Source organism: Rhinolophus sinicus, chromosome 4, assembly GCF_057876585.1.
Source record: "Rhinolophus sinicus isolate RSI-liver-muscle chromosome 4, RSI-T2T, whole genome shotgun sequence".
Taxonomy (NCBI): Eukaryota; Metazoa; Chordata; class Mammalia; order Chiroptera; family Rhinolophidae; genus Rhinolophus; species Rhinolophus sinicus.
The window spans coordinates 112,784,529-112,807,777 of record NC_142504.1 but is presented as its reverse complement, the minus strand read 5'-3'; the positions used below and the strand labels follow the sequence as shown (position 1 = coordinate 112,807,777).

Below are 23,249 nucleotides of genomic sequence, written 5' to 3'. Positions count from 1 at the left end.
AATCTTTACATCCTCAGTACTGCAGAGACTACCTGGGACATAAATATGCTCAAAACATAGTCGTGGAAAGAAGTAAGTTTAAAGGAGTAACCGGCCTCTGGTGCCTTAGGCTAAACCTAAAAAGACTAAATTTGCATTCAGTGGAGGAGATGCATAAATACATACTTTCCATATCCCACTCTACCTGTCTTACTGGGGTGGTGGCTGTCCCTAAACTGACAACCTCAGATTTTAGTACTGATAGCTTTGGCTTATAAGGAAAGGCACAACGGAAGAGCATTATGTAGGTATTAGCTGTTCTCAGCTTGCAGGAGGTAACAGCAAATGGGGGAGGGAGTTTGCCTGACTTCCCACACCATCTTGGAGTAAATGTTAGTCCTCTGAAGTTGATATTAACAATATTATAGTAAATTACTGCTTAGATTTCGGCCACACTTATCAAGTATCTACTGTGTACCTAGGAGCCGTGGTTGGCTGTGGGAACAGAGCGGAGGCACTGCCCTTCCTGAACTGGGCGTGTAATTCAGAAGAGAAAGCTTATCAGTTATACTGATAAGTCATTGCAGTAAAGCGAGATCAGTGTTGTCATAGGGCGACTTCACAACAGTGTTATGATAGGCTGACAGGACACTGCAAGGTGACCCAGCCGTGGCTGTGTGTGGGGGGGCCCTCCCTGGGCATCCAGCTTTTAATTGTTGTCTTATAAGTGGCAGTTAAAAACCAGAACTTGGATTATCTCTTAAAATTTGCTCAGTTTCCATGTAGTTCGAGAACCTGTCAGAGGAGTGATAGGTGACTGGTTCTCTCAGTAGCTTCCAGCACAGTGCCCTTTGTCCACTTGATGGGTTTTTCGTTTTTCTCTCATTGTCTGATGTCATGCAGTATTTAATTTTTTTTTGAAATCTCCCACCTTTCACTCAACTGACCTTAGTCCTGATCCATTCCAGATAAAATAGAATTTCGATGGGAATCAAAAGTATTTCCATTTTCCTATTTGAGGGAATCTACTTGATCTCCAGTGTAACATTTTTATACATTGTTGTGATATCACACTTTAGTTATCAGTGTGATTACTGGCCTGGAGGTTTGGCCTCATGTTTAGACTCTGTTCATGGGCCGGTGGTAATTCTCATGACTGATACAGAGCATTAGACTGAGTGAGGAGTTATACTTTGGTTTGCAGGTTGGCTTCCTGAATTTCACAGTGATGCTCACTGAGTCTCTCTTTACTTGTAATTATTGAGTAATCTTTATTCCTGATGCTTATTTGTAAACATAAACTGAATGAATCATTATAGTTATACACTAAATGTTTTCATAGAAAAGTGAAATCTTACCAGTAATGTCAGTATAAGCATGGCTAATTATTGTGTTGCTATATAATAGTTTGTTGTGATTATAGGGCTTTCTAATTTATAGACATTTGTATGTTATAGAATGGTGACTTACATCTTTGTTTCTTCAGGGTCCGTTCGCTGGCATTAAAGCTTCTAGCATGTCATCTCACAGGGGAAGAAGGGGCTGATAGAAAGCGCCCTTCAATCGATGCCCGAATTCTCTCCCGAGTTACTAATTTATTTATTGTGAAAAAACCTATTGAACTCAAATTGGATGACAGAAGAGAACTGATCATTAAGGTGACTGTGACTTTTGAGTTTGTACTGTGTGGTTGTTTGATACATTTGTACATCGCGTACCTTACGTTTCCTCCTTCAGTGGGTGTATGCACCAGGGAGGGAGAGCAGTGGTCGCTTCAAGTGTGGTTATTCATGACTAGTTGGAAATTGTGCTCTGACCCTGTTTGGCTTCTGGGTACACTTATGTGTGGAACAGCTATTACTTGAGTGCCTGCTCTGTAACAGGCAGGATGTCCCTTTTCACTTAGTATATATGTTGGACATGCAATTAATTTGAACAGTATCTGAGGTTCAACATAAAGCTAACCTAGTGGGAAGAAATTCTGTGATGACTCTTAAAAATACCTATCCCTCACATAAAACTATTGGGGATTCTTCTTGTTCTTATGTTGGAAATTGCCTATAACAGCAAAAAAGGAAAGGTTTCCTATGATAAAAATTTTCAGCCTCTTCATTATGAGTGGAAAACAAGACTACGCTGGCAAAGGCAGGTTCTCTTTTAGGTGCAGACCAGCCCCCCAGCCTGTGGCAGTACTGTGGAGCCTCATGGGACACAGTGGATTTTTAAGAATGGGAAACACATTCAGTGCGCTTCTACCTCGATGTTTGGGGCCATGTGACAGCCTTGGCAGGAAGCCTGCAGAACCTTCCCCCGGCCACATACCAGGTCCTGTTGGGGACTCCCTGAGCGCTATGCACTGGTCGTCACTTCTGTGCTCTGTGTGTGGTAGAGAGGAAGGCGGGGAGGGGCTGTTCTAGAACTGCCTTGTGAGTCCATGTGAGGGCCAGCAGATAGCAGTGGGGCCCAGAAAGGAGCAGTGTGGTCTTTGTTCTCTTCTCCACTTGGCCCCCGAGTTTTGCCACCTCAGCCTCTGTCCTGACATGAACTGACAGTCAGGGACTGGTACTGGGGGTGGCTAGGTGGGCCTGCTGGCATCATGTCCCAGAGATCTGCCTGCTGCGAGGTCTGTAAGAGGGAGGAAAGCGAGAGCGCCAAGGCTGTTCCAGCTGGCAGCTTCTGGGAGCCGCAGAAAGTCCCGAGTCACATGTCTGGTTGCTGGTCTCAGGGTTGCATGGTACTTATTACCTGCGGATGTTTCCCATGAAACTGTGTGTAGGTGGCTAATGGCTTAGGAATGACCTCCTAGTAAAAATATACATCAGCAGAGGCTCATTTGACAGGATGGCTCTTTGTTTTAGGTCCTAACTTCCTCCCTGACCTAGCACATCATTGTTGCAAGTTTATATGTAAATATATCAGTTACTTAAATAAGTTAACTTTTTGAACTTTTCTTCTTAGGGTATGAACTGTAAAATTTTATTGGGAAATTGGAAGTAGATGAAAAAAATTTATTTTGTTTTTGATTTCCAGTTGGAGACTGTTGAAAAGGTGTATGAAATCTTTATCTCAGATGACGTTGACCTTGTTTTGAGAAAATCGGCTGCAGAACAGTTAGCTGTGATTATGCAAGGTAATGTCTTCTAAAACAATGGCTGCCTTGTTGATAATGGGATTTTAGATTGCTGTGTAGTAGTATCAGGTGGGCGAGCCAGGTTTTGTGGGCCAGAGCTGGCCTGTGGCCAGTCTTTCTTATAGCTCTTGAGTTAAGAATGGTTTTTACATTTTTAAAGAGATTTGTTAAAAAAACAAAAACAAAGAATATACTACAAAGACCATCTATGGCCAGGAGAGCTTAACCCATTTATTATCTAGATCTTTACAGAAAAAATGTGTGGACTCCTGGTCTACATTATCATTATTTGAGCTGTAGAATGCCATTTGATAGAATTATCTTCCTTCTAAAATATTGATACAATTCTAACAGGAAATTGCATATTCCTTTCTCAGTTTACCTAGTACATGTTTTCAGTTTGTTCCTTCTTGCTTAGAGAAATCAATCAAACAATACTTTGTGGGTGGGTAGAATAAAAAGAATGTACTATAACTATGTATTTCCTTTAAAGGCTTATTTTTAAAAACACCTTGTAAAACATACTGTTAACTTTGTAGTGTTGTTACTCCCTAGGCTGCCATTCTTTGGGTTAGTTTTTTATTTTTCCCTATATGTGATATATGTAATTTATCTTTACTATTTGAGAGAAATGATAGCTTTGTACTTACATAAAAAGATTTTTTTCTAACTTGGAAGATGGGGCATGGTTAACTTTTCTATCCTAGAATTAGTGGAAACTGGAATGAGAGAATAATTTGAAAAAGTATATGCAATATGTTTTTGGCTTTGGTAACAATAATACAGACTACAGACAGTAAGGCTCTAGAAAATGTGGAGAGCCTTGGCTCAAAAAATAAAAGAATTGTTTTAGGAAATATTCTTTCAGTGTTGTTAACATTTCAAAAGTGCAATGTATACCTTCGGTATGTACTACACTGGGGGGGCAGGGGAAACTTCTTTTGTTAAAAGTGGCAGCTAAAGGTAGTTACAGTGATAGTTTCTAATTCAATATGAGTATGTACATTTGCATATGTTTTTCTTAACTTATGTATTCACTGGGAATATAGGAGAACAAATTAAGAAAATTTGTCTGCAAGTTTTTAAATACTTGTAACTAATCCATAAGCAACTAGAGTATTTGGAGCCAGTAATATCGAGAGAGAGTGAGAGTGAGAGAGCGGGAGAGAGAGAGAGTTAGTTTATGTCTTAGTCTGTTCGGGCTTCTATACTGGAATACCATAGACGGGGTGGTTTATAAACAACAGAAATTTATTTCTCCTAGTTCTGGAGCCTGAAGGCCAAGATCAAGGTGCCAGTAGTTTTGGTGTCTGCTGAGGGCCTACTTCTCCCTGGAAAAGATGGAGAAGGGGCAGGAAAGCTCTTCAGGGTCTCTTTTCTAAGGGCACTAATCTCATTCACAAGGACTCCACTCTTATGACCCAATCACCTCCCAAAGGCCCCGCCTCCTGTACTACCACGGTGGAAATTAGGTTTCTACATGTGAATTTTGGGGAGACATAAACATTCAGTCCATAGCAATGTGCAAATACACGTATGTGCTTATAAAAAGAATTCAATTCTTCAGAAGTATATAGAGTATGTTATAATCCCCGCCCTTTTTTTTGCTACTGACAGTTTGAGGTTAGCGATCTTTTTAGTAATAGAAAAATGATCATGTTGCAAGTCATATGTGTATTTACACATTAACTGAAGAATTCTAAACATTTTGAGGTGATGGATTTAGAGAAGAGAATTGTTAATGAAACAATGTAAAGAAAGTAATTTGTCATATACAAACAAAAGGATTCATCTGTATACATAAAATTCTAGTACTTTTCAGAGTCTGAACTAGTTCATTTTTCTTTTTTAACAGTTTTATTTTTTACATTATAAGAGTATGATGTGCTTGTTACTTAAAAGTTTTCAAGTTGTTTAGATGTATATTAGGTAAAAAGTTTAAAGTTTCATCTTCTAATTTCAGCATCAGGTATAACTATTTTTAATAGTTTGAAAATCATGTGGATATCTGTTCTGTATTCTTAAAACAACAGAAAATGTTCTTTAACCTTTAGTAACTTTTTTTGTCTACAGATATTAAAATGCATGCTGTGGTGAAAAAGTTACGCTTAATTGACAAGATAATTGAGTATTTAAATGAATGTGTGGGTCAGGATGGTGAGGTAAGACTAATGTGTATTTTTACATATTGGTATTTTTTTTAAATCAGATCTGAAAGTGAATTCAGCTGAATTTGGGTAAGTACTTGGCAGTTTAAATCCTGAATAACACCCAGTGCCTTGTTCATTTTTTTATTTCTAAGAGTAGGGTCTCTGTAAAGCAAAACTAATCTTAACGTTTCTATAAAATATGTAGCAGAAGTATATACAAAGCTTATTTTCAGTGAAAATTCTTAATATTTATTTGCATTTTTGTTTCACATAGTTTTGATAAAAAGCATAACATTTAGGATAAAAGTATAATACGAGTGTAATGTACAGACATTATAGCATATTTTATCTCACCTTAGAACGGATGACAATCAAATAATGGTGTTTCCCCTCCTGGCCAGGTCGTGGAGTGTTTAGTACAGCCGAGCCTCACGCTCCTGAGGAAAGTTCTTTGCGGTGACCCCGGCCTGCGTGTTTCCCTCTCACAACAGTCTTCTCTCCTGAGCCTGTTATTCAGAGGTGAACAAAACACATTCTTCTAATGCAGTCAGTCTTGAGCTTTAAGTGTTCTTCTTTACCTGTAGCTAATATTTATTTCCATTTTCCTAACAGAATAGCAAAGATTTTAGTCACTAAAAAGCCATTGCAATAGAAAATGTTTCCCACTTTTGTGGCAGTTTCCTGCCAGTCCTCTTACTGAGTAGACCTTTGAGCTGAGAAAGGCTGAAGCCCCATTGTTCTTTGTGCCTCAGTGGAACTAGTTTGGTGCTCAGTTAACTGTTATCTGTAAAGAGGAAAGCTGCAGCTGCCGTCATTACTGCCTTCTCTCTAGCATATTTCCTCATTCTTGTTTTGTTTGTGCCTCTATGTCCTGACCCTTTGGTATGATACCTGATTCTGTTGTTAAACTGGCCCAGAGTAGACCCAATCTGTGAGGAGTGGGGACTGGACCAAAGTGAATGACTCTGAGCATTCATTTATTTACTACATTTTGTGAAGTGTGATTTTTTTTTTTTTTTTTTTAAACCTATTGTGGTTTGGCTATAATTTAATAATTTGTTAAGATGGAAAAATTCCGTGCAATTTTGTTATTCTTTTCTTTTGACTATTCTCAATAGAAAGCTTGGTAACATTTTTTGCTATTGTCTTTCCTAGAAGTTTAGGCCACTGCTTTTAAATATTCTGTAAGGGACCTCTTATTCTGTAAGGGACAAGGGTCTCAATAGGCTTAACCTTATCAATTGTCAGATATGTGAGAGCTAAATGATATACTCGCATGGTCCGGAATATTTTCAGAATATGGATTAGAACATAGTGATTTTATTTAAGCATCTTCTTCTAATGGTTTCTGCTTGCCAAGTGAACAGGACACAGTTTATTTAAGAGCATTGGTAAAGCTCCAAACCAGGTAAAGTTCTACAGACTTAGTGCGTTCCGGCTCGTAACATTTTGAATAGAGTGTAAAATTTTGTAATTATTTTATAGGTCGATCTGGAAGAGTAGCAGCTTTCAGTATCTGGTTTTCTTTAATCCTGTGAATAATTGCTTCTTAGGAGCACCTGCTAGAGTCAGAGCTTCCTTCCTGAGGCACCATCATTTGTCCTTTGGGTATTTAACAATTTTTCTATCTCCTTGATGTTTGCAAAAATTAGTGAGTCTGAAAATGGGTTTCAGTATCTCTCATTAATGGATTTAGTTTTAGGGTAAATTTAGTTAGTTTGTTTGTTGTTCTTTTCCCCTAAAAGGAAATGTTTAATGAGCCCAGTGCTTGCCAGAAAAAGGGCCGTGTCCTGGGGCGTGAAGCCCATTCCAGCAGCAGCAGCGGGGCTGGATGCAGAAGACAGTGTGTTCCCCCAAATTAGCTTTCAGCCAGGTGCTGACCCAGGAAAATACATTCCTTGGGAAACATTTATTGGGCACATACCGTGTGTTAGGGGCAACATTAGACCCTTGGGATAGTTTGATGAGCCTGGTAAGTGACCCTCGTGGAGACTGAAAAATAACTACGTAATGCAGTGTAATAATAATACCTATAATAGTGGAATTCATGACCCAGTGGAAGTGCTCCTGAGTAGACTGGGTGGTGGGGAAACATCAGAGAATGCTTCCGGGAAATGTGACATCTAAGCTGGAATTTCAGAAATGAAATACAAGAGAAAAGTAAGAAATTTAATTTGCTTTTAGTGACTTACAGGATTTCTTTTGTAACATAAATATAAACCCTATGCCTGATTTTATGTGAATATTTTCTTCCAACTTTTCTATCTTTTAAAATACATTTATTATATCTTTAAATATTTTATGGAAATATATAAAGCTTTTCTGTTACAGCAGCTGGGGTTTTCATGAGGCTCTGAAAGGAGGGCCTACTCCGATTCCAAATTCCAAATTCCAAATTCCAAATTCCAAATTCGCTTCTGTACTTTCTCCTACTATGTTTGTAGTGTTGTTTAAAAAGCATCTTTAATCTCCTTCAAATTGATTTTGGTATATAGTGTAAGGCAGGGATCTGAATCTATTTTTTCCATATTGTAGGCAATTGTATTGCAATAATTTCATATGTATTTGGACATACGGCTCATTCTGTTTCCACTGATATGAAATGTGTATGTACATTATTACAATTTCGTACATGTATCTGTTTCTTTATTTTTGATTTCATTGCTATTTTTAATTATGCCAATGACATAATGATGTGTTCCTTTCCTTGCAGTTAGGAAAAATACCTTCTTTCAAAACTAATTTTTTTGTGGCTTCCCCGTATTTGCTAACTGTGTTATGTTGTCATTCCTGCATGATTGGTGTAATCACCATACGTGTTTGGTTAGAATTTCTTAAGTTTCAAGCACTGAGAAACTGGCACTGGGAATGTTACAGACAGAGGTGAAAACTGAGGCTTATTAATGTCAAGGATTTGACCAGGCCGCTTAGCTGAATGGGAAGTGGTTGGTACCCACACTGTGTGTATTAGTTTAGACAACTTTCCTTTCCCATCAGCTCGTTGTAATAAACAGGACATACAAACCGAAACGGCATCACCAGTACAAACTCGTTTTAAAGTCAGTCCCAAGTTCTAGGATTATATGTATAGGAAAGGGCAGATATTATGAAATAAGGAGAGCTTTTAGTGAGCGAACTTTAGCTAGTTAGATGACTTGGCAAATCCTTCCTAGATGCTGGGTGAGTGTGCGTCTCTGGTGAACTGAAACCAGGCGGTATCTGGTGAGTGGGTCTGTGTCCTCTGGGCCTCACAGCCTCACCCACACCCACGGGTCAGCAGCTCTGTGTGTCACAAGCCCGTCCAATGATTCACATGCATTTGGAAATTTGAGAGCCACTGTTTTAGTGATGTCAGTTTACCTGGGTTAATGAGCATGGCGTCCCTTCCCTTCGAGTTAAGATATTTGAAATTGGAAGTTCATTCTTTCTGGAGGTAAAAATATTCCATAAAGTTATGCTTCTTTTTATTTCCCAGTTTCTTTGATATTTCACGAGGATTGTACCGTCGTGACTGAGGTCGGAGCATTATTTTGCCTACTTTTATTTGATGAAGTATCAAGAATGGATATGTGGTGAGCTCTAAAACTTAAAATGTTGTTTACTCTCATTTATTTAGCTGAGGTTTCTGATGCAATCTTATATGACGCACGGAAATCTCTGACTTATGGAGCTTATGCTTTCCAAGGTAGATACACCACGATATGATTTTTGGTTGAGTACGCAGCATTGAAAAGCCCATTGGCTGAAAAAGTCATCCTGAACTTGTATTTTTGAACATTACTAAGTACAAATTTAAACATTGCAGTAATTTTTGTCAGTAATACATTTTTCGTCCATACTCTCAAGTTTGCATGCATTTTCTTTAATATCTTATTAAAAAAACCTTTAGGAAGATGGTTAGGATGACAATGCCTGATTTACAGTGACTGTGAGTGGGGTCAGTGAGGGCAGCAAACACGTTATGACTGTAGTAAATGGTACCACCAATTGCAACTCGTGATTTGAGTTTCAGTCAGGGGAGTGAAGCAAGTTGTATTTGTTGGACAAAGTTCTGGTCCACTAAGTTGTTTTTTCCGTTTGTGTGTGTATGTGTGATTTTTTTTTTTTCTTTCATGAAACAGGTCTGTTAATCCTCCCAGTAAACCTTCTTCACCATCAGTCTTCAGTCTGCCTGTTTCAGTTTTTAGAAGGTAACCATTATTTCTTTGATTTTCTTGAAAGTAAACTATTGTTACGGAAATGGATGTCAGAATCTATAATTCATGACAGTTTTTGTGTAGCATTTAAACCACACGACTTGTAGCTTTTTAATGCCTCCTTCTAGTGGTGTTTTGCAGATTTCAGTGGGTGTATGTCCCCACCACCAAGTGTTTATTTTGGTATCGTTTGCATCTACAGAAAAGTTGGAAGAACTACACATGAGCACCGGCATATATCCTCATTCCAGAATCAGCAGTTGTTAACTCATGGGCCTTTTTTCTGTCTCTCTCTCAATATACCTATTTATTTATATATATTTTTTTCTCCTGACTCATTGGAAAATAAGTTACAGACGTAATTTTACTGTCTTCCTAATTATTCTAGCATTTACCTGCTTAAATCTTAAATTAAGGTACATTTTCCCACGTAACCACTATACTATGCAGGAGTTCATGTAAGAAGATTAAAAATAATTCTGTAACATGATTCAGTTTCTCCTGTTGTACCCCAACTATTCTGTATAGATTTTTGAAAAAAAAATTCAGGATCCAGTCAAGGTCCTGAATTGCATTTGGTTTCCATCTCTTTTTAGACTTTTAAAAAAGTGAATTGTTTTTAGTGAAGTATAATACACAGAAAGTATAAAAATCATAAGAGTATTGTTGATAAATTTTTCCAAAGAAATCCACACATGTAGCTACTATACAGATTAAGATACAGACTCTTACTAGCATGCCAGGAACCCTTTCATACTTCTTTATTACTTTCTACCATTGCCAGAGGTAATTCTATTTTAATTTTTGTTACTGTACATTATTTTTGCCGGCTTTTGGGCTTTATAAATGGTTTCTTCTGCTCACTTGGAGAGATTTGTGTGTCATCTCATGAAACAGTAGTCGGTTCATTGTCATGGCTGCGTAGTGTCCAGTGTAGGAATGGACAGCCCTGCTTTACCGTTCGTCCTGTCATGGATGGACCTGTGCTTTGTTTCCGGTTTGGAGCTAAAGCGAACAAATGACTAAGAGCATCCTCGACACACAGGGTCAGAGAGTATTTCTCTGTGTAGTAGACGCTTCCACAGTCTTCCAAGTGGCTGTGCTGCTTTGAATCACAGCAGCTGTGTGACAGCACCAGTACCAGCTGCTCCACCCTTACCAGTCCTGGTGTTTGCATCACCCACTCTGTTTTTCTTTGTGTAAGAACGTCCGTAACAGCTTTATGTACAGTCATCATAAGCTAGAAACATCCCCATGTCCAACAACAGGGAGAACTGATAAATGAACGGTGCTGTGTTCATACAACGAATTACTACACAACCTTTAAAAACTACTCGTCTCACAACGGCATGAGTTTGATAGACATAGTGTTGACTGAAGGAAGCCACAAAAGAAACATACATTTCCATTTACTTAAAGTTCCTCAGCAGATCAATTGATCCATGGTGAGAGAAGTCAGAATAGTAGTTACCTCTTGGAGGAAGGCGAAGAGAGTAATTGACAAGAAAAGGAGACAAACTTTCTGAAGGGACGGAGATGTCCTGTATTTTATTCTGGGTGGTGGTTACACGTGAATACATATATAATATAAAAATTCATCAGGTTGTCCACTTAAAATCTGTGTAAAATCTTAAGAAAACGGATTAATTTAAAAATAACATTTCATTGCTTGGCAGATATGTTACATGCAGTGTAATCATTGTTATTGCTTATAATATTCTATTGTTAGACTATACCACAGTTTGTTCATTCTCCTGTCAAGGGTATTTGGGTTGATTCTGGGTTTTCGCCCTTATTTGCACTCCTGCAAACATTACTGTATGTGTCTCTTGGTATATGCATGGGAGACTTCCTCTTGGATATATTCCTTGGTTGTAGACATGGCCCGCTCTTCATCATCTTCAGGTTTGGCTAATAAAACTCACACGACGACAGGAGGTTATGCTGGGGATGAGATGCCGCGTGTGGGTGCTGCAGCTGCCTTGGCTGAGAAGCCCCATGTCCAGTAGAAAACGTGACCCCAGTGAGTGTCCAGGGCCCACGGGCCGCATCTCCAGAGCACAGCACTGAGGGGTGCTCCGCTGTGGCCTCCCAGTGCATTTACATGGCTCCCACACCTCTCAGGCGACACACACGGCCATTCTCATTGAGCAAAGCAGCTTAGTGACCTTGTCCACATCCATATCTGTTTGGTTGTCCCGGGGGAAAGAGCAGAGAGTTAGTGCAAGACAGTATCTGTCCCCAGGGGGAGTAAAGGGTTTTGCTATTGCTTCACACACTGTGATGCTGTCATTTTTATAATCGCTGCCCATCTGGTGGATGTGCACTGGTTCTGGTACCCTTTGCTTGTTATTATTTTCTTCCTTCTGTGTTCTTTAGGCTTAATTTGTAGTTTATTTTCTAACTTATTAAAGGATTGACTGTTGATTGATAGTCTTACCTCTTTCCATTTAGTGCAAGTCCTTCCAAGTAGGCACCTGTCTTGTCCTTTTGTCATAGCCCCATGAATTTTTCCGTACTTTCTTGCTTTCTGGGACAAAGAGATGTCCAAGGTTCACCTTTGATTTCTCGGTCTCAGACCTAGCATTAACCATTTCTCTAAGGAGCCCTGGTTACATTTGTGGATAATTCTAATTTTTTAAAAAATTTATTGGGGTGACATGTGTTAATAAAATTACATAGATTTCAAGTGTACAATCTATAATACATCATCCGTATATTGCATTGTGTGCTCACCACCTAAAGCCGAGTCTCCTTCCATCACCCTTTACTCTTTCTACCTTCCCTCTTCCCCCTTTCCCTCTGGTAACCACTATATTGGTGTCTGAAAATTCCAATTTTTAAAAAGTATTATCTTTTAAATTATGCATCCTGATCTGTAGATAGAACTCTACCTTAGCCTTGTTTATTGAGATGCATGAAATGGAAAAGCACACTAAATTTGCCCATAGAAATCTTTAATATTTAACATTAGTCACAAATGTGTGAATTAGGGGTTTGGGATATGTCTTATTAACAATATTCCTCTTTAACATTTGAACATTCTAGTAGGCATTGCTGTCCTGTTAAACACTGTTAAATTAATTTTGACTGGTTTAAAAGATATGGCTATTAAATCTGTTCTTGGATCAAAACATGTTTCTGGGTTCTCTTGGTGACACATAGTGATCCAGCTTAGTGATCATGCAACTGTGGTATCATGTGAAAATAGTAACTTGTGCTTCTGTCACTAAGTGATGCAGTGAACATAGGCAATTCATTTGGCCTCTGTTAGACTCATTTTCATTTTCTGTAAAATGGGTACCTTGTTGCTATGCCATGTAACTGAATGAATGATAAACAACATACAGTGTTTGGTATAAAGTGGGCATTCATGTTTTAGCTGAACACCTTTCACTGTAGCTGTGGGTCTTGGTTTCAAGGGGCATTAGTCATCTCGGCAAACAACTCTAGTACAACATAGAATATGGTAGGTCCTCAGGTAAGAGTTAATAAAGTGTTTTGGGGAGTTCAGTGGATGACAAAAGAATAGTTGAAATAGTATATAAATAAAGCATGATCACTATTCAAAATAAGAACCATGAGAGATCTTTGCATATTAACGAATGGGAGGCATAGAACTAGCCTGCATTGTGGCTCATCCTTTTGAGTAGCATTTAAAAATTTAACAGTTGGTAATTGTTTTATACATTTTCTTTAGGTATCACCTGCCAGTCCATGTACTTGGCCACCATGCTGTGAGTCCTTACGCCATAGTTTTGCCGTTATCCGCTGATTGTTTGGCCTTGAAGCCCGTCTCAGATATGCTGAGAATAGCTTGGAACCTATCATGGTATCACGGGAGTGACAACCTGTTGAAGCAAATGAGCTCTGAAACGAAAATCCATGAGTAAGCTCTTACATATAGTAGTTGAAAAAGCATTCACATTTAACTAGTTATAACTAATTAGTTAGGTTTTATTTTTCCTTTAGGTCAAGTAATTTTTTTTTTTTTTACTTATCTGATTCTGCTTTTGCATTAAAGATTATAATTTTTACTTTGTTTTAAAGATAACATGTGTTCATTACTTTTTAAAAACTCTCACACAAGGAAATTTAAAAACAGTTCACCTATACTATTTTAGAGATTATATAATGTTTAGTTAGTTAATAGATATAAATCACTAGGAAGAGTGCTTTGGATTACAGTAAAAGGTCAGTAACTATATGTACGAGTGTTATCATAACTGTGATGATAATGCTGATTACTTCTGAATATCTTAATAGTCTAACCTGTCAGTACTTTCTTATTAGGTTGAAAATTATATCTGTGCAACCAGGAAAATGTCAGTATAAACTCTTAAGAGGTTGGTGTAAAAGCCTCATATTGACAGGTATACACTTAATATTGACTCTTTGGCTATGAGTCAACCTTTAATTAAAAGAAAATGGAGATGAAACAATTTTTGGGCGAGAGCTTATAAATAAAATTGAGCTTTTACTTAAGTAGCTCATGTTCCTTTCTTTTTTCCTATTTGTTTAGATTTTTAGATGCGTTGACATTATCCTCAGAGGACACCCTTGCTCTGAAGGTGACACACACAGCCAGTGGGCTGAAGCACTGTCTCCAGGCCATTGTGCAGGCTGCAGCCCACAGGGAAGTGAGGGCTGCTGTCACAAGGATGAGTTTTTATTTTCTGAATGACAGATTGTCTCTAAAGGGTGGCACTGGCCCGTGTGGCGTTACCTTGCAGTCCCTGACTTGGCACACCACACTGAACAGGTCAGTGTAAGTGCATGTCTGCCAGTTTCAAAGACCCAGATTGAATTGTGTTTGGGTTCGTCTCCATACCTTTGACCATAGGAGTGTGTGTTCTTACTGTTGATATCATGAGAGAAATGTTTTTATAGAAAGAAAAACCCCACGATTTTTATTACCTCTAATAACTATGTAATAACAGCAAAAGAGACCAATTTTAACTTAATCTCTGCATTTTGGAAGGAATTATTAATAAACATAACATTTAAAAAATATCCTACTGTGGAAACTTTTATAAAGGTAAATGACTAGGATAAGACATGAATGAGCAAACTGAATGTTTATTTTTGTTCATATTACAAACGACCCAGGACAGCAGTAGATTGGCTAGCAGGCTCGGTGCACCTGCAGCAGACTATTTTGTTTTGCTTTTGTTTTTATTCCATAAATAAATCCTCATTTTTCTTTTTACTTTGCATTTCATGAAGCTGATTACCACGGGGAGGTGCATTAGTAGCTATGGAAAAGGCTCTAGCTTGTCCCGAGCAGCAGAGGCCTGTTGCCTTTGAAACAGATAAGACTGATACGCAGAGGTTGGCAGCAGTGTTACATTTTAGTCTTCATGTAACTCTGTTATAAAATGGGTAACTTTCTTATTAAACAGAAAGTGTGCAGTTTTCAAAATTCAAGGTTAAATGAGTTTCCGAAATGTTAACGCGCTGATTTAGGTGAGCTCTCACAATGTAGACGTCTGACTTGGCTTTTCCAGTGGTGGGCTGGAGCCAGCCACCAGAGAGCTGGTGGTTAAATTGTCAGGAATTTTGAAAGTTAGTTGGTTTACACAGAGCCGTTCTTTAAAACTAAATTATGTGAACTTACAATTAAATGATATGAAAATAAAGGTAATGATTATGCAAACATTGTTACTCCTAATTATTTTACAACTCTGTACTCTCCAGGTTGCTTGTATCTGTTATACAGCTGTGTTGCAGAACTGCTATGTAACTGTGCTACTGAGCATCTCTCCACAACTCTGTCACATTGGGGCTTGCAGTCGGCCATGGGGGTATTTACACGATGGGAATTGGCAAACAGCAAATCAGCACCCCGTTCCTCAGTGGTGTTAAATATTTATCAACATACCATAGCACTCTAAGAGCTAGAAACCATAGTTTTTGTCTTCTTTATTGTAGGTTTTTACAAGTGCTTCCTGCTTGCACTGAGGATGAGAAACTGCTAATAGATATCATACATTTTTTAAATAAGTTATTGAAGGAACAAAGAAAAAATTCATCAGTGGAACTTCTAACCTGGCTTCTAGAATTACTTCTTCGACATGTAAGTGTCATTGAGGAATTTGGGTTTTAGGTTTGATGAGTGGTTTATTTGAAAATCATTAATGCTACATTATGGAAAGGATCCTTTTTATATAACGTGTGCTGAGTAAAGTAGTCCTCGTGTTGTAAGCGATAGCTCATAGCAACATGGCCTTGCTGGGATCGCGACTAGGTTTATTACTGAAAATCTACGGAATGAATGAGACCGTCTGTCTGGGTGTTTAACAAAACCTATTATTCTGTGTGTGAGTTTTCTGCTGCAACTGTTTTCAAGTGGGGACCTTGGGATGCGGGAAGTACAGATAGGCACGTGGAGAGGAGGGGGAGCAAGGCAGATGGAGGAGTGAGGGGTGTATGATGGGCAGTGGGAAGGAGTCAAACGGTGCTCAGGCTGCCGTGGCCGTTACTGTAGTATAGTACTTACCCTTCCAGCCCCCACTCCTCTCAGCGGTTTTAGCTGGCTTTGTTCTAAGAAAGTTGCTAAGCAGCTAGCTCGCTATCTACTGTTGGTCTATTTTTTTGTGTGTGAATACCATATGTATTTACTTAATCTTGCAAAGATAAACCTTTGTACAAGTAATCATGAAAAAAACACAGTGTGAGCACTGAAATATTATTAAGAGAATCTCTGTGAAGCTTTTCCTAAAGAAAACCAGGTAACTTACTGAGGGAAGATTTAGGAACTTTCTGTTACGAAAATTTTGTTTATGTGTTTTACCAAAATATTCATTTATTACAAACATTTTCATTCTTAGGCATTTTAGGAATTTGTTGTACCTCTAATCTATATTTTAATGTAATAATACTTTGTTCATATGTAGAATAACCTAGAAGTAGTGAGTTTGAGTACTTTTTTTACAGAATGGTTTTTTCGGTGGCAGTTCATAGAGTGAGGCCATAACTTTTTGGTGGGAGGCTATTCTGAACGACACTGCGTTTGTCTCTTTTCTGGCCGCCTGTCTCAGGCACGTGCACACTTAGAGTCCATGGGGGGCATTGCATACCCTCCTGTTGTAGGTTGCTGGTGGATGGAGAGCTGGATGCGATGAGTGGTACCTGTGTGCTTGAAGAAAATGAGCCATCATTACAGAAATGGCTGCCTTTGGGAGGTTAGCAGTGACAAAACAGTGGGCCAAGTAGTTGGCGTAAAATTAGGATTGGCTACCACTGTCTGAAGACAAAACCTTCAGACTTAATTAAGCACTTGAGATTATTAGCCATCAGTAGAGACATCTGTTCCACTCTCTACTGTTCTTGAGGAATGGCAAGTCATCCCCTATCTTAGACGTGATGTTGCTAAGGTTCCAAATGTTAATTAACGTGTTATCAAGGGGACATGTCTCAGCAATTTACAAGCAAAAACAAGTTATGACTAGAATGAGATTCTTTGGAGGAGTCTTAATTTTAGGTATATACATACTGCGTCAATACATTCATGTAGAAATCAGTAGCTTCTATTTAATTTTTTATCTGTGTATCAAAGTGAATAATTCTGGGTAGTAAAATTATATTTTACCAACATAGGATTTGCATTAAAAGAAGCTTGTTCATTTTGTCAGTGTTACAGGAATTGGAGGGAGTGTGGGCGGGTGTAAGTCAGCTTTTAGCTTTGTGAGGCTATAGAATATCCGTTTTTATGATTTTATTAAGTGTGTATGTTGGTTGTTTCATTCATGTATGAAACATGGAAGTTGTAGTTGTGTTTCGCATAATTTTACTTGATCCAAATGAGGCAGTTCTTGTTCAAGATGAAAGGAAAAGCTGGAAAAACAAAGCTGCTTGGGTGTGAAACAGTAATGTAAGTTAAAAGCAAAACATCTCTCCCCAATACTTTGCAAAGGCTCTCAAATATATTATTTGTAATTGTGTGTGCCTGATTGAAGTATAACGCTACATACTACATAATGTAAACACTTGGAATTTTCTTCCCATTTTTTTCATTTCTATTCCCGAAAGAGAACGTGGTTATTTTTGAGTTGAGTTCTTTAGGTGAAGGATTTTGAAACAGCAGTGATAAAATTTTGGCTTTATCTCTCTTTATATGTTGTAATATGCACTACTGATGTGACATAATGCTGGAGAGAGAATATTAACTAGCTTTGAAATAAAATGGTTCTGAGATGAAGTCCTTGCTCTGCCCATTCTTATGGCTTTGGACAAATTACTTAACCTCTTTAGAAACCTTCATTTGCCCATGTGTAAAATAAGAAAATGCGAATCGTCTAGTTTAATCAAAAAGTTACATGAGATCTTTTTTTTCTCTTTTTAGCACACTGCCTGTGCCATTATGACGGTTAATATTCCATGTATCAGTCGATGCTGGGGGTTAATATAATGTTTTCTATTCTAAATATTATTAGAAATAATCATACCACATTTTTAAAAATGGAAAACAGGAAAAATTTTAAATAGCATTAGTTTTATTTGTATCTTAGGCTATCAAGTTGGCAAAGATTACGAGTCATAATCAATCCTCAGCCTTGATTGGATGCTGTGGGCCTTGTCACACCCTGCTTAGCTGTGTGTGTTAGTACACGTTTGGCAGGGACAGTTCAGCACTATATGTTGACAGCATTAAACTGTTACCATGTTTCAATGTAGTCATTTCATTGCTTAGAAATTACACAGGATCTAGTCGGACTTGAGCGCATTGCTGCAGCTCAGTGAAATCGGAAGTCACTGATTACCCAGTGGCTGGTGTGGGACATCCTCATGGTTGCACAGCAGTCAGGTATTAAAATGTTTTTGAAGAACTACTGATAATAACTTTAAGGAAGAAATGGGTATAGTGGGTTTTTTTCACTAGATCTCAGTTTTGTTACAAATGTAGAATTACATTATGTTGATTTATACTCACACACGTAGAAAGAGGATTGTGTACCAGTATACTGAAAGCTGCCATCTCGGTGAGGTGCGATTATGGGCGTTTTGTTTTCTCATTGTGTGTCTCTGTGTTTTCCATCGTTTTCTGTATCATATATGCTTTCCTTTTGTTGAGGTGACATATGACGCACCTTTTGAGTTTAGAACTCTCCATTAATGCAGTAGAGATCCACACCTACTAGTTAGGTAATAAAATTCTCAATCCAGACCATGATTAGCAATAAAAACCTGTATTGGGAACAAAGTATAGCTCAATTGAGAGTAAATATATTTTTTTACCAATTTCATTTTCTTAGAGTCCAAACCCACTATTAGACCTGCTGGTTCTGACAGAGCCACAGGCACGAGAGGAAACAGATGACATCCGGACTGCTGTCAGGCAACAGCTCCAGAAAGAACTGATTGCTCTTTTCAGCACCTTGCTGCTCAGTTTCACGGCCGTTACTGACAGGTACCCTTGTGTCTTGGAAGGTTCTTGGACAGCGATAGAACTGAGTTTTCTTTTGATTTCCAAAGAGTTTTACTTTTCAGTTGCTTCAAATGAAGAGGAGGAAAGACTTGAATACTGATCAGTTGTGGGGTCCGTTTCTGACGTGGCCTGTTTGCAGTTTCACACACAGCATTTTGTTGTTCTCTAGGCTTTAGTTCTTGGTCCTCTCTGAATTCTCTTCATAGTTACCTGAGTAGTCATATCCATTTCTATGACTGCACAGACTAGTTTTGCGTTAATGAGTTTTAGATGTATATCTGTGGTTCTGACTTCTTTTTTTTTTTTTAGGTTTTAAAATTAGATAAAATCTCTATGTTTTAACCATTGATGTCTTTTGGTATTTTCACTGTGTTGTGCAACTATCACTATTTAATTCCAGAACGTTTTCATTACCCCAAAAAGAAACCGTGTCCATTAACACGTTGCGTACGGATCACGAGAATCTTCACAAGGGATTTAAACCCACCGTATGCAACGTGTTAAGCAGTCCCTCCCTAGTTACCTGTTATCCAGGCCCCTGACGACCAGGAATCTTCTTCCTGTGTTTATGGATTTGGCAGTTCTGGAAATTTTATATGAATGGAATCAAACAATATATGGCCTTTTGCGTCTGACTCTTTTCACATAACATCGTGTTCAAGGTCCATCTGTGTTGTAGCACATACCAGTGCTTATTTCTTCCTATGACTGAATGTAATCCCATGTGTGGATAGACCACATTTTGATTATTCATTTATCTCTTGGTGGACGTTTGAGTCGTTTCCCCCTTTGACTATTTTGAATAGTGCTGCTATGAACATTCGTGTACAGGTGTTTGTGTGAACATGTTTTCTGTTCTTGCGTATATACCTAGGACTGGAACTGTTAATTCATGTGGTCACTCTGTGTTTCATTTTTGAAGAAGAGCCAAACTTTTATCCACAGCATTTATACCATTTTATTTGTTTGTTTGTTTATTTTTAAAGAGGGTGCAGCTTACAGTGGCCCTTGTGGGGATCGAACCAGCAACCATGGTGTTATCAGCACCACGCTCTAACCAACTGAGCTAACTGGCCACCCCTGTTTATACCATTTTGCATTCCCACCAGCAATGTATGAGTATTCTAATTTCTCCATATCCTTACCAAGGCTTGTTGTTATTAAGTCTTTAGAGAAATCATCTATTCCAGTCCTTTTCCTATTTTTGAACTGGGTTTTTTGTTGTTATTAATGAGTTTCTTTAAATACTCTGGACATTATTAATGCTTTATCAAATATATGATTTGCAAAATTTTTTCTAATTCTGTAGGTTGTCTTTCACTCTCTTGATAGTGTCTTTTGATGCACAAAAGTTCTTTATTTGATGAGGTCTTCCTGTGCTTAAATCCCAAGACTGTGCTGGAGGGGAAGACCTGATCCCACACACATGACATTTTAAACAAACTGAAGTGTCAAAACAGCCCTGATTCAGCTCAACACCTGACTGGATCCAGAAGATCAGCCCCTAACCCAAGTGTTAGGACCAATGGGCAAGCCATTTCTGTGAGAAATTATTAGGTACTTCATGCTCAGTAGCTCTTTTATACAAATGTTTGATAGACAGTCACAAATGAAGAGAATTGTGAAGAAGCAGGACCTCATCTCCCATGATTAAGAGAAAAAAGTCACTAGAAACAGATCCACAAATGTCAAATATGAGAACTTTAAAACTACCATTATAAATAATGATATTTTAAATAATAAATATAATAGTAGAGGGAAAGATGGGCAGGATTAATAAAAATATGGAGAATATCAGCAGCAGAGAAATAGAGGCTGGAAAAACTAAATGCCAATTGTATAACTAGAGATACAATTTCTAAAGTAAACAATCGCATTGGCTTAACAGTAGACTAGACACAGTAAAAGAGAGAATTAGTGAATTCAGAATACAAGTCAGTACAAATTTCACTAGAGAGGGACCCCTGGGAGTCTTCCGTGGTATTGAGAATGTTTCATATCTTGTTATGCTTGTAATGCTTGTAATACGCTTGATTACATGATTATATACATATGTAAATGATCATGTAGTGTGCACATAAAATTTGTGAATTTTGCTGCATGCAAATTATGCCTCAGTAAAGTTCTGAAGACAAGAACAAAGCGAACCCAAGGATATTAGAGTCTGTGCATCTGGACCTAGAATGTGTAAGAATCTCCTCTGGGAGATTGTTAAAATATTAACATCAGTTGCTCAGGAATCTGCATATTAAATAAGCATTGGCCTAGACTTTGAGAAATGATGATGTGCACTATTCTTTAGGTGAGTTTTGATGTCAAGGAAAGGAATGTGTGAGACACCTTTCATGTGTTGGTCAAGAGCAGTTAGGATTTTTGGTTGTTTTAGGGTAGAAGATATGTATGTATGCTTATAGGTTGTTGGTCAGGTTCCTATTGTAAGGGGAAATTAGAGGAAAAAGAGGTGGAAGGAAGAAGAGGCAGGTAGGTAGGTAAGAGGAGAGAGAGAGAGCAAATGAGGGGCGGGGAAGAGATGTATATGGAGGAGAGACAGAATTGAGCAGTGCATTAGAAAAGAGCATGGGATAAAGACAAATATGGGACAAGATAGGTCAGGGAGTTAACTTCTGATAATTTCATTTTTCTCTGAGATGGAAGGCAAGGCCATTTGCCAAGAGGGGACGTTGCATGGGGATGAAAACAAGGTGGTTGTGGAGCTTGGGGAAAGTTTGCAGGGACCAGGAGCAGGAACTCATTACAGATATGCCAGAGTTTAACTGAGGTTGGCGGTTAGACATCGCAGTAGCACCAAAGCCTTTGGTTGTATGGTTATTCTCCTGTGGTGATTAAGGTAAGAAGAGCAGAAAATGAGACTGATTTGTATATTAATATATGTATATTACATGTTTTAAACTAAGAACATTTTTAGTGGTATTAATTAGATTACTTTGTTCTTGACCTGTGAGATACATGAATTTATATAAGCATTTCTAAAACTTGAAAAGTCTCTGGATGACAGGTATATAAAAATTATGATCCCTAAATATCATATATCTATACACTTTTAATATTGGGTTGAAATAGGTAATAATATAGTCAGTAGTTACCAGTTTTGGAGTCTAAAGATCTGTAAAACTGAAGAAGTTTTAGATTTTATTCAGTATTTTATTATATAATGATATCACTTCTTCCAGGCATTACATCTTTGGATCCATGCCTAGCTACTTAATTTCAGAAATTTTGTTTTCTAATAGAATATGTCTCTTGATTGTTCTGACAGTTTTGTATAAATTGTGTGTCAAACTCATTAAAATCTTTCTTTTCCTTTTATTTTAGCTTTCTGAAAGAAAATATATTTTAGCCAATTAAAAATTCATTTTTTTAATGATACTGAATGATTAAAGTATAGGTTTAATACATGCCAATTAAACTCACTTATAATATGCATTTAATTTTTCATTCCAACTCCAGTATCCATTTATGTAGTTTTTCAATGCAATTATTATTGGTATTTTACATCATATACCCAAGATGGTGTTTTAACTGTGTTTTTTTTTTAAAGTTCTGCCTGAGATGGAGTATCCTCTGCCTTTTCCCCTAGATGATACTTTTCTGATTCAGGAAGTTGTTAGGAATCCTCTACTGCCATTAAGACAACCACCCATGAAGCCCCTCCGCTTGTTCTGTGGTTGATTCTTTCCTCCTTTACATATGCAGGAAATGCTTGGAACTCTTCTACGTTTTCCAAACGCAGCTGGCTCTGAAGCTGCTCCAGTGTCTGAGAGTCACGGACGCTCCTCACTTCTATGGCCTGCCTTCCCTCCAGAGGACCTTACGTGGGATGGCTCACCTCACAGCACTTCCGGGGTGGAGCTCACATTCTCCTCTCACGAAGCCACTGGAAGTTTGTGTGAAGTACTTGTCAGGGCTCCTGGAGGTAAGGAACGATAACCAGTGACGATAGCAACGATAATAACCACCCCAAAGATAGTTGTTTTCTGTTTATTGCTTGCTTCCTGTGTGCCAGGCACACATGCATTATTATATGACTGTATTTAATGTAGGTTATTAGTCAGTGTGTATGTGACCCATCATAATGGTTAAATGTTTTAACGATTTTTAATGTAAGATCACTTACGATGTACTCATTTTCAGGAAAAATAGACTAAGGCTTACATTTAAGGCTTCTCATTAGGGTAGTTTGTTCTTTTACTTACATTGTTTAACAGTTTTATTTGTGAAATACAACACATATTATGCGGGAAATCCATAAAATGTAAACACATAGCTCAATCACTTATCACACTGTGATTCCCATATGACCACCCCCAGCCCAAACTGAACATAACCAGCACCTACCAACCTCTGCT

At 38.1% G+C, this 23,249-nt stretch overlaps 1 protein-coding gene across 7 annotated transcripts in view; it reads left to right on the top strand.

Moving 5' to 3' along the window:
• Positions 1-23,249, top strand: part of RTTN (rotatin) — a 126,627-nt gene that overhangs the window by 33,252 nt on the left and 70,126 nt on the right. For all 7 annotated transcript variants that reach the window (XR_012498707.2, XR_012498705.2, XR_012498702.2 and 4 more), the window contains 11 exons: positions 1,466-1,637; positions 3,010-3,109; positions 5,183-5,271; positions 5,661-5,778; positions 8,735-8,831; positions 9,381-9,449; positions 13,156-13,344; positions 13,978-14,217; positions 15,387-15,531; positions 18,710-18,864; positions 22,597-22,816. Coding sequence is in view for 2 of the 7 variants with exons in the window: in XM_074339859.2 (XP_074195960.2) it covers positions 1,466-1,637; positions 3,010-3,109; positions 5,183-5,271; positions 5,661-5,778; positions 8,735-8,831; positions 9,381-9,449; positions 13,156-13,344; positions 13,978-14,217; positions 15,387-15,531; positions 18,710-18,864; positions 22,597-22,816 (1,594 nt within the window). In the remaining 5 variants the exon portion in view is untranslated. The remainder of the gene's footprint in view (positions 1-1,465; positions 1,638-3,009; positions 3,110-5,182; positions 5,272-5,660; positions 5,779-8,734; positions 8,832-9,380; positions 9,450-13,155; positions 13,345-13,977; positions 14,218-15,386; positions 15,532-18,709; positions 18,865-22,596; positions 22,817-23,249) is intronic.